The sequence below is a fragment of the Mandrillus leucophaeus genome, unplaced genomic scaffold (genome assembly GCF_000951045.1).
Source record: "Mandrillus leucophaeus isolate KB7577 unplaced genomic scaffold, Mleu.le_1.0 Scaffold1, whole genome shotgun sequence".
NCBI classification, from domain to species: domain Eukaryota; kingdom Metazoa; phylum Chordata; class Mammalia; order Primates; family Cercopithecidae; genus Mandrillus; species Mandrillus leucophaeus.
In genome coordinates, this window is record NW_012098097.1 from 5,787,572 (window position 1) to 5,799,429 (window position 11,858).

The 11,858-nt window shown below is 45.2% G+C and overlaps 2 protein-coding genes across 2 annotated transcripts in view; both read left to right on the top strand.

Annotated features, from left to right (window-relative positions):
* Positions 1–3,341, top strand: part of SSTR2 (somatostatin receptor 2) — a 13,590-nt gene extending 10,249 nt beyond the window's left edge. The window contains exon 2 of the mRNA XM_011971328.1: positions 1,525–3,341. Coding sequence (XP_011826718.1) covers positions 1,617–2,726 — 1,110 coding nt within the window. The 5' untranslated portion in view covers positions 1,525–1,616 and the 3' untranslated portion in view covers positions 2,727–3,341. The remainder of the gene's footprint in view (positions 1–1,524) is intronic.
* COG1 (component of oligomeric golgi complex 1) overlaps positions 1–11,858 on the top strand; it is a 50,392-nt gene that overhangs the window by 10,249 nt on the left and 28,285 nt on the right. The gene's annotated exons all lie outside the window — the stretch shown is intronic.

Below are 11,858 nucleotides of genomic sequence, written 5' to 3' on the forward strand. Positions count from 1 at the left end.
TTTCACCGTGTTAGCCAGGATGGTCTCAATCTCCTGACCTCGTGATCCACCTGCCTCGGCCTCCCAAAGTGCTGGGATTACAGGCGTGAGCCACCGCGCCGGGTCAGTTTGTTCATTTCTACATCCCTGCTGTCAGCACAAAGAAGCCTCCTCCCCACCCTAACCCCATGATATTTTTTGAATGGCTGGATATCAATCATTTAACTATGGGATGAACTATCGTTTTAGATCTTAAGCCAAGCCAATAGTGTTCCAATTATTTTCTCAGCAAGGAAGTAACACAGGAGTCAGTTGCTTCAAACCAAAGCCCAGTTATCAGCCGTTCAGTCTCTCGGCCACTGAGGAGCAGAGGGGATGCCTTGAGACGTGCAAAAGACTTGGGGCCAGGTGGCCTGTGTTCACATCCCAGCTGCACCAGTTATGTTCAAGAGAATGGGAGTGAGCTCCTTAAACTGTCTAAGCCTCAGTTTCAACATCTCTAAAATGGGGGTAATTATCCCTACCACCTAGGACAGTTGGGGAGATCAAGGGAATCGTGGGTGTGAATGAATTCTATCAGTGCTGGAAGCCTTCTGCTTACTTCTATGAAAGAGCTTGTGTCCCATACCTGCTTCCCGTTTTTGTCCTTAATTAGAAAATGGCAGGCAAATTCTCTGGGGTGTTACAGCACTTGGGAGCAGCATCCCCTTAGGGACTTTGGGAAAGAGCTCTTGAGGAAGTCAAGCATTAGGTACTGGAAAACAAAAATAGAAGAAAAACAAAAAATAAACTGAAGCCTACATTTAAAAAATGAAAGCAAACCAGACTTTTATTTTTAATACTGAAGACTATAAATTGGTTCACCATGCAGGTAGATTTCAATACATCAGAGATAATGAGATGGTAGAGGAAAACATGGGGGCAAAACAACACTTACGAGGTTCCCATTATGAGCCCAACGCAATGCTCGGTGTTTTCACATACATTCCATCATTTAACCTTCATGACACCCCCATGTGAACAAATAAGAGTCAGAACCATTAAGGACCAGGCATGCGGTCACACGGGCTCAGCAGTGGAACCCGGTTTGTTCTACCTCTAGAGTCTGGGTTTTTTCCACTATGGCATTTTCAGAACGGAAAGACTCCAAGGCGGTCAGCAAGTCAGCACAGACTTCCTGGTAGGGAAGAGGCCAGGAATGTCAGTGTCAGACCCTTCTGAGGTCAGGCGCTGAACTTCTGCAAGCTCTGCCTTTCTGCAGTTTAGATCAGTCAACTTTGTAGGGGTCAAAGTATGTGCTTTTTGAAGCCACAGCCCTCCCCAACATGTGCGTCAGCAGATGATGGCTGAACTCAAACCCTTCCCTAGTATTGGAAAAAATACTCAAAAACTGATGAGAAACTCTAGAGCTTAATGTTGATGCGGAAAGATAATACATTTTTCAATGTAAGAGTATGTCTGAGAGGGTAAACCAGAAATGTGTAAATTTGGTGAGAATTTAAACAGCTCGTGACCGACGGGCCAATCTTCCTTTTTTCCTTCCAGATGTCACACTGGATCCTTGGCCTCCAGGGTCCATTAAGGTGAGAATAAGATCTCTGGACTGACTGGACCTAGCCTAAGACCGAAAAGCAGCCATGGACATGGTGGATAAGCCACTCAATGGAAGCCACACATGGCTATCCATTCCATTTGACCTGAATGGCTCTGTGGTGTCAACCAACACCTCAAACCAGACAGAGCCATACTATGACTTGACGAGCAATGCAGTCCTCACATTCATCTATTTTGTGGTCTGCATCATTGGGTTGTGTGGCAACACACTTGTCATTTACGTCATCCTCCGCTATGCCAAGATGAAGACCATCACCAACATTTACATCCTCAACCTGGCCATCGCAGATGAGCTCTTCATGTTGGGTCTGCCTTTCTTGGCTATGCAGGTGGCTCTGGTCCACTGGCCCTTTGGCAAGGCCATCTGCCGGGTGGTCATGACTGTGGATGGCATCAATCAGTTCACCAGCATCTTCTGCTTGACAGTGATGAGCATCGACCGATACCTGGCTGTGGTCCACCCTATCAAGTCGGCCAAGTGGAGGAGACCCCGGACGGCCAAGATGATCACCATGGCTGTGTGGGGAGTCTCTCTGCTGGTCATCTTGCCCATCATGATATATGCTGGGCTCCGGAGCAACCAGTGGGGGAGAAGCAGCTGCACCATCAACTGGCCAGGTGAATCTGGGGCTTGGTACACAGGGTTCATCATCTACACTTTCATCCTGGGGTTCCTGGTACCCCTCACCATCATTTGTCTTTGCTACCTGTTCATTATCATCAAGGTGAAGTCCTCTGGAATCCGAGTGGGCTCCTCCAAGAGGAAGAAGTCTGAGAAGAAGGTCACCCGAATGGTGTCCATCGTGGTGGCTGTCTTCATCTTCTGCTGGCTTCCCTTCTACATATTCAACGTTTCTTCCGTCTCCATGGCCATCAGTCCCACCCCAGCCCTTAAAGGCATGTTTGACTTTGTGGTGGTCCTCACCTATGCTAACAGCTGTGCCAACCCTATCCTATACGCCTTCTTGTCTGACAACTTCAAGAAGAGCTTCCAGAATGTCCTCTGCTTGGTCAAGGTGAGCGGCACAGATGACGGGGAGCGGAGTGACAGTAAGCAGGACAAATCCCGGCTGAATGAGACCACGGAGACCCAGAGGACCCTCCTCAATGGAGACCTCCAAACCAGTATCTGAACTGCTTGTAGGGTGGGAAAAAACCAAGCCATGCTCTGTCTACTGGCAATGGGCTCCCTACCCACACCCGCTTCCTTCCTCCCACCCCTCACACCTGGCTTCTAGAATAGAGGATTGCTCAGCATGAGTCCAATTCAGAGAACAGTGTTTGAGTCAGCTTGTCTGATTGAATGATAATGTGCTAAATTGATTACCTCCCCCTTAAAGCGAACATTGAAATGCAGGTAGGCAATTCAAAGTCTGGAGAAGAGGGATCATGCCTGGCTATCATCTCTAGAAACAACAAAAATAGAAAAAAAAAGTATCTGTGTGTTTGTGTATTTAAAACTCAATATGTAATCTTGTGTTTTTATATTTATCCTTGTATATTCCTATTTATTCTCTGTATAGGCATTACCTACGTTCCCGTGTTCACATACACAAGTATCTAATTCGAGTGTGCATAGTGTAGATGGACATTTGCCACAATACAGTGTCCACAGAAATGGACTTATTATGAAGTCAGTAAAGTCCAAGCTTCAGGGTCTCTTTTGCATGGGCCTTTCCAAGGCCCAGGAGGGACCTGGGCAGTATGTTCACGTGGTCATATGTTTTTGTAAAAAATTGTGAAAGTAAGATATTTTGTATTGTTTTTCTTAAAGAGGACCCTCCTATAAGCTTCAAACCTCAAAAACTTCTAGCGTCTGCCCTTGCGGATTTGCTTCATTAATTTCAGGCAAGTTAGGTCAATGTAAGAAGAGAAAGGGAGAAGATATTTGAAGAACCAGAACATAAATTCATATGTTTCCACTTCTCAGATATAATCAGAGAATTCTTCATTTGCCCAAAAGGACTCAAGTGGTTGTGGTCATCCATCATTGTATTTATCAAGACAAAGCCAACTTTGTTATAAGATTGCATTGTTTTTCTTTTCAGATTGCTTTAGTTTTTCTTAGGGAGCCATGGGGGGGAGAATCACTAACATGAAAGGCAAAAGATGGACTATGATTCCTGTGGAGAAACAATTTTCTTCTCTCCATCGTGAAAATAAGTGAATAAGAGTGAAGCAAAATTACACCTTTATGAGAAACCATAAAATTGTTTTTATTTTTCAGGCCAGAGATAGCTTCCTAATGAAAGAAAATGGAAATGTAATTCAACGACTCCTCAAAGGGGATTCTAGAGGACTTCATACAAAGCTGGGCATTAAGAAAACCACAATGCATGGCCGGGTGCGGTGGCTCATACCTGTAATCCCAGCACTTTGGGAGGCCAAGGTGGGTGGATCACCTGAGGTCAGGAGTTCGAGACCAGCCTGGCCAACATGGTGAAACCCCGTCTCTACTAAAAATACATAAATTAGCCGGGCAAAGTGGCATGTGGCTGTAATCCCAGCTGCTTGAGAGGCTGAGGCAGGAGAATCACTTGAACCTGGGAGGTGGAGGTTGCAGTGAGCTGAGATTGTGCCACTGCACTCCAGCCTGGGGAACAAGAGAAAACTCAGTCTCAAAAAAAAAAAAAAAAAAAAAAAAAAAAACCCACAATGCATACTAAAGACCAGAGGACACTGTTCATAAAACAAAAGCACCCTTTCCTGCCAATGAATATGCAGCATGCGGGGGGTGTGGTCTGAGCGTGGGTAGGGCTCCACTACTCGGAAATACTGCTGTGCCGCCTTCCCTGCTAACTGTATACACAGTAACTGTCATATCTTTAATGCCACGGACTCTCTGAGCCGCTCTGCAAGGACTATTGTAGACAGACACTTCACACCATAAAGTGGCATTTTTTTTGTTCCCCAAACTGACATTTACAAGCGATAAGAAAAGAGACAATGTCCATTTCATTGACTGATCATTTTCCAGAGTACGAAGAAATACACACCTGGGTGTCTGCAAGGAGGTCATCATCTTTGGGTTTTGTCTGAGAGCATCACTCAGCATCTCACACATAGATTTTACCGTATTTTTAAATGAGCTTTCCTCTTCTGGCTCCCTAAGCAAGCGCTGTTGGCCAGTGGGAGTGACTAAGTGCTCCACCTGTGGGTGTCCTTAATGTGCTGCTTTTTCTGTGTAATTCACACCACCTCATTCCCAAAAGTACTTCCTGTGGCTCAGAAAAATGTGTTCAATAAGATTTTGGATAGATAAATCCATACAAAAATAAAAAGAGGTACAGTTATAAAACAAGACTATAGAAAAAGTTGTTGCAGAAATTGCATGCAGTAAAATCCCACACCATTAGCAAAAGTAAGGTCAACTGCAAGTTCAGCTCAGGGCTTCCTAGCAGCCATGTTTAGCAAAGTGTGACTTTTTTTTTTTTAAACAAAAACAAGCAAAGATTTGGAAGAAAATGCTTTAGACCTAACTTTACAATTATTATAACATAAGATGTTCCAGGGTCCTTGAATAAATGCTGAGTTTTAGGGAAGTGATTCCAAGGGACCAAGAATTGGTAGAAATAAATTCAAGGCAGAGAAGACTAACTCTACAGGCCAGGCATGATGGCTTATGCCTGTAATCCCAGCACTTTGGGAGGCCGAGGTGGGTGGATTGCCTGAGATCAAGAGTTCAAGACCAGCCTGGCCAACACGGTGAAACCCTGTCTCTATTAAAAATACAAAAAATTAGCCACGCGTGGTGGTGGGCGCCTGTAATCCCAGCTACTCGGGAGGCTGAGGCAGGAGACTGACTTGAACCCGGGAGGTGGAGGTTGCAGTGAGCCAAGATCGTGCCATTGCACTCCAGCCTGAGCAACAAGAGCGAAACTTCATCTCAAAAACAAAACAAAAACAAAAACACTAATTCTATAGTACTCATGACTCTGCAACCAGAGAAACTACCTGTAGGGAGGCCAGAGTCCAAAGCAGCCACCTGGAACCTGAAAATGAAATGCAGACCCAGGCATCTGTGGGTCTTCATCAGCAGGATGACCATTCTAAGGCTAACAGACAGGCTTTTAAATCTGATGCTATAATTCCATTCAAATACACAGTTAGGTTTCTACCATAGGGAAAGCTATTCTCCACTTTCTGAAATATCTGTTTCAAAGATAACTTGCTCTCTGGTTTTCTTTTATCTAAAAGAGAGAAGCAACATGCTAATTTAAAGGTTAACATCATTTTAATTCAAAAATTTCAGTCTCCATTCCATATTTAATGATGAAGACAAATCTGCTGGGTGCTGGGAGGGAATAGAAAGTAATGCACTCCATTGATTTCAGAGTATCTAATCACTTGGGTTATGCAAGCTGCTACTTACCTGCCATTAGCATGGGTAGTTAAGTGCTGATTAAACCTAAGTGAACTCAGTGAAAAAGATATTGGGAAAGATAATATGATATTGTGGCCTATGTTGAATGTTAGCTTGTGTGTCAGTAACAGAGTTGGGTAATATTGGATGTGTAGATGAAACTTCAGCAGGGTTGGGCACGGTGCTCATGCCTGTAATCCCAGCACTTTAGGAAGCCAAGGTAGGCGGATCACCTGAGGTCAGGGGTTCAAGACCAGCCTGGCCAACATGATGAAACCCCGTCTCTACTAAAAATACAAAAAAAATTAGCTGGGTGTGGTGGCGTGCAGCTGTAATCCCAGCTACCCAGGAGGCTGAGGCAGGAGAATCGCTTGAACCCAGGAGGCGGAGCTTGCAGTGAGCCAAGATTGCACCACTGCACTTCAGCCTGGGTGACAGAGCAAGACTCCATCTCAAAAAAAAAAAAAAAGAAAAAGAAACTTAAGTGGGGTTCATACCATAGCGTGGCACAATCTAGAAGGCAGAGGGACATTGGAGAATAAAATGGCATGCAGAGAGGAACAGGCAGGCTGGTGGATGGGGCTTCTAGACCTGGCAGTGAACTGGAGTCTATTTGCTTACACAAATTTAACTTTCTTTCCATAATGGAATACAAGTGTTTCTTGCCGAAGCTCGCAGTCCTAGCTGCCCTAGATGAGGGGCACCGTGCTGGAAAAGTGCACAGGCTGATCACAGAGACAGGTAGGGAGCAAAGGACTGTCAAAATACATGTTCCGGGCTGGGGACGGTGGCTCACACCTGTGATCCCAGCACTTTGGGAGGCTGAGACAAGGGAATCGCTTGAGCCCAGGATTTTGAGACTAGCCTGGGCAATATGGTGAGACCCTGTCTCTTTAAAAAAAAAAAAAAGAAAGAAAAAAAGCATCATATTCCTGATCAGCTCTGAATGTGACTATTCAATGAAGACAGTAAAGTTACAGTGGAAGGCACACATGACCTTTGGCCTTGCTAAAGAACAGTGGCTGAAGGTCTAGCAAACATAATGCTCATCTTAGGTTACCTGTTGATTTAAAAACAACAAAAAAACCCCATAAAAATAGTAAAATATAAAAACAAATTACTGTTTTATAAACCCTGGGGAAAATAATTTCAGCAAAGTACAAAAATTTAAAGCATTCCTTTCTTTAATTTTGTAATTCTTTACTGTAGAACGGCTCAAAATATCAGTTCTGTTTTAAGTAACAGAATTGCTAACTGAGCAGGAAAATGTAATTTGGATTGTAAAATTCTTGCTTTAATAGAAATTCCTTAAACAGTTAAAAAAAAAAAAAAGGAGAAAGAAAGAAAGAAAGGTGGCAAGAGAAGTATCAAAAGTTTCCATAGATGGTTGGGAAGATATGATTAGTGTTTCCAAAACGTGTATCATTCTAAGAATCCCAATAGCTGGCAAGCCAAGCAGTGGCACTTAAAGTCATGACAATCAATCACTTGTCTCATCCACGTTTTTGCCAAATTCAAAAACACCAAATTTCCCATCAAACATTCTGTCAGAGTAAACCTTTACCTAAGTTCTTGTTTTGCTTTTAACATGTGAATTTCTGGCAACATTCTCATGGGCAGTCTCTAATTTTTTTTTTTTTTTGAGACAGTTTTGCTTTTTCACCTAGGCTGGAGTGCAGTGGCACGATCTTGGCTCACTGCAACCTCCGCCTCCTGGGTTCAAGTGATTCTCCTGCCTCAGCCTCCCAAGTAGCAGGGATTACAGGCATGCGCCACCACACCCAGCTAATTTTTGTATTTTTAGTGGAGATGGGGTTTTGCTATGTTGGCCAGGCAGGTCTCAAACTCTTGACCTCAGGTGATCTGCCCGCCTCAGTGTCCCAAAGTGCTGGGATTACAGGCATGAGCCACCACGCTCGGCCAATTTTTCATCATGTCTGTCTTTCCTGGCATTATTGAAGGGACAGGCTGGGTTGGGGGGGCGCGGCGCAGGGAAAGAACACCTCTTTGCTTAGATATTGGTGTCTAGTGGGGATACTAAGTTCATTTCCTGATCCTGCTAGGCCTGGAAGCAGAAAGAAATGTCCTGGTTAGAGATAAAATTGTCCTGTCCTTTTAAAGAAGCTTGTTAAATATGATGCAAAGCCACCTTCAACGAAATCTGAAATGACACCCCACAGCCTTGTCCACTCCAATTACTCAGTGACAGGGCCTCCAGTTGCTTAAGCCATAGAGAAGGCCCCTTTGCAGGGGGAGTCACTGAAGACGGAAAGGGAAGCCCAGGATGAACCCAGTCCTAAGGGCTGCTGGGGGCCACCAAATAAGACTGTTGTAGCCCTGGACACAGAGGGAGACACGGTCATCCCAGATTCTTACAAAGAATACATTGCCAAGGACCCTGAAGGAAATCTGCGTCTCAAGAGAGAAAGACTCACAACCAGCTCTCTGGGACTACCTGTCAACTCAGCAGGTGCAGCCAGGAAAGAGCCATGCTGCTTCTGCCCTCCCAGTGGGCTAGGCTATCAATCCTGGGAGGGTTCCTGTCCCCACGGAAGGGGATACGTACGTTGCTGAGTACGCTGATATCTTCTTCATGGGTATGATTTTTTAACAAGAGAGCTAAATGGTTCTCGTGTAACATAACTGGTATAGTTTGGCTGTGTCCCCACCCAAATTTCATCTTGAACTGCAGCTCCCATAATCCCCATGTGTCGTGGGAGGGACCCAGTGGGAGGTAACTGAATCATGGGAGCAGTTACCTCCATGCTGTTCTCGTGATAGCGAGTGAGTTCTCACGAGATCTGATGGTTTTATAAGGGGCTTTCCCCCCTCCTTCGCTCTGCACTTCTCCTTGCTGCCGTCATGTGAAGAGGGACATGTTTGCTTCCCCCTTCTGCCATGATTGTAAGTTTCCTGAGGCCTCCCCAGCCATGTTGAACTTTGAGTTAATTAAACCTCTTTCCTTTATAAATTACCCAGTCTCAGGTATGTCTTTATTAGCAGCGTGAGAACGGACTAATGCAATAACCAAGGCTTGGTGGCTTTCTTAACATTAACCAGCATCCCACTTCTCAGGAGACATGGATGGTGTTCTAAGGCTCTCAAGTTCTCAACTTGGACCTTCACTCTAGTTTATGCTCCCAAGCATATGCACACATAAACACATACGTAATGTACATGCATATAGGTGGTATGACAGAACACACGTGCGATGCTTCACATGTATGATGCCCTCCTTTTGTCCACTGCCCTGCTCCAGCCCATTTCCATGGCTTAGTCTATATCTGCTCATCTTGTTTGCTTAAGTACCATGCACGTGAAAGACATGCTCACGTGTGTATATTCATGCACATACATGTGAGGCACACATGTGGTGCACATGTGCACTTGGGAGGTATGTGTGTGACATATGTGTACACACAGTATACATCCTATATTGCCTCGGCAAGACCTCAATGCAGAGATTCTCCAGCAGCTTTAAACAGAGGGTGATAAGTATAATTTGACTAACTCATCTCAAATCTAGGCATATGTAGTCTTTTTTTTTTTGGAGACAGAATGTCGCTTTTTTTGCCCATGCTGGAATGCAGTGGCGTGATCTTGGCTCACTGCAACCTCCACCTCCCGGGTTCAAGCGATTCACCTGTCTCAGCCTCCCGAGTAAGTGGGATTACAGGCATGTGCCATCACGCCTGGCTAATTTTTTTGTATTTTTAGTACAGATGAGGTTTCACTATGATGGCCAGGCTGGTCTCGAACTCCTGACCTCAAGTGATCCACCCACCTCAGCCTTCCAAAGTGCTGGGATTACAGGCATGAGCCACCCCGCCTGGGGGCCACCAAATAAGACCAAATAAGGCCACCAGTTAGTCATTTTTTCTAGACTGCTGCCACAATAGGGAGGAGGGCATTGTGCATAAACTAATTTTTTACCCAGAGAATTCCGTGCTAGATCACAGACTGCGTGCCTAGCATGCCTAGCCCCGGCCAGCTGTCCCTGCCTCAATTCAACAACAACAACAACAAAGAATTGGCAAAAGGGTGTGATGGTTTCCTACAAATCACCCCCACCAGTCCATCAGCATAAAGCACTTGTACTGCTAACAGCAACGTTTTTGCATTAAAAAAAGATGTAATTTCTTTACAGAAAAATCACTGAAAATTCTTAAATTGAGTCTCATCAATGACATCATCTTAACAGACATTTCTTCCCCCTGGCCGTCCTGACCATGCTTCTTAAACAAATCCAAGGCTGAACCCTAAGGGGAAGCTGTGATACTCTGCCACTGAGAAAATGAATGACTGCTCTCTTCCTTGCCCATGAGCGTACCTCTGCAAAAGAGTCTCTTAAACAGAAAAGAAACCCTCCCCTTGTCCATGGTCCTGCTTGTTTATTTCCATGGCTTGGGATATCTACCTTGGCTCATATTGTTTGCTTAAGTATCAGCCAGTGTGTGATGGAGAGTGTTGCTATATCTTTCTTTGAGCAACAGAAGTCTGATCTCCAGGGTTCATTCTCAAGATTAATTAAAGCTAGCCTAGTCTCAGCTGTGCTGTCAGCCCAGCCTGCTAGACACTCACAGAGCAAAGGCTTGGGTGGAAGGAAGACTTACTTTGTTTGCCTTCAGCTTAAGCACTTTTTGGCAGATGAAAATCCTGTCCTAAATAGCTCTTCCAAATTCCCAGGTGGTTGGGCTCGGGAGATGACAGACCACAGCTGTTCCACTTTTCTTCTCTGCACCTTCACGTGACCATCTATCTCCAAGGGTTTGCAAGCTCAAAGGTAGCAGAACATGCAACTTCAGCCATACCATGTGGCCTCCTCGAAGGTCTGTCTTTGCAGCCCAGGAAACCTATTGCTTCTTGGTTTTAAATGGAACCTTTCTAGTCCAGCTGAGCCGACGCAAAATCTGGTTGGCTACCAGCAATATGGTTCTGGGATGTTGGGCACACATGGAAATGGGTATTCAGATGGTTTGGGATTTTGAGGGCTTCCTTCCTGCCTCCAGGACCAATAAAGTAATTTTTTTTTTTTTTTTTTTTTTTTTTTTTTTTTTTTTGAGACGGAGTCTCCCTCTGTTGCCTAGGCTGGAGTGCAGGGGCATGATCTCGGCTCACTGCAGCCTCTGCCTCCTGGGTTCATGCAATTTTCGTGTCTCAGCCTCCCCAGTAGCTGGGATTACAGGAATGTGCCACCACACCCAGCTAATTTTTGTATTTTAGTAGAGACGGGGTTTCACCACGTTGGTCAGGCTGGTCTTGAACTCCTGACCTCAAGTGATCTACCTGCCTTGGCCTTAAAATCCCTTTTTAAAGAGGCATTTGAGAATCCCACATTATCTCCTTTAAACAACTCGAAAGGGACACTTCATTTTCATAAAATGCTGTTGGGAAGCAATTTCGAAGGAGTCAACAAAGGCATTTCATCCCAGGGTGGATGGAGCAGAGCCGGGTCTCATTCTTTATCTCCATCTCTCCTTCCTTTTGGTCTTGCCTGCCCTTTGACAGAAGCAATTTAATATGTAGCTGAGCAGGAGAAAACGGCTCCTAGTTGGAACAGCCAGCTAAGACAGGGTTCCCATTAACTTGGAGGGGTCAACCAGCCAGCTTACCCAGCTCACTGAGGTCCCATACGCGCACTCTGATTGCCAATAAAACAGCAGCAGCAGACAATTCAAGGAGAAAGACCCAGGAAAATCTCCACTGGAGAGTCCAACATCCTGAGAGCCATCTCATCAGTAAAGAGCAGGGCGTGGAGTACGGGGAGCTGATGTTTAGAACTCGTTAAAAGCGGCCGGGAGCGGTGCCTCAAGCCTGTAATCCCAGCACTTTGGGAGGCCGAGACGGGCGGATCACGAGGTCAGGAGATCGAGACCATCCTGGCTAACCCGGTGAAACCCCG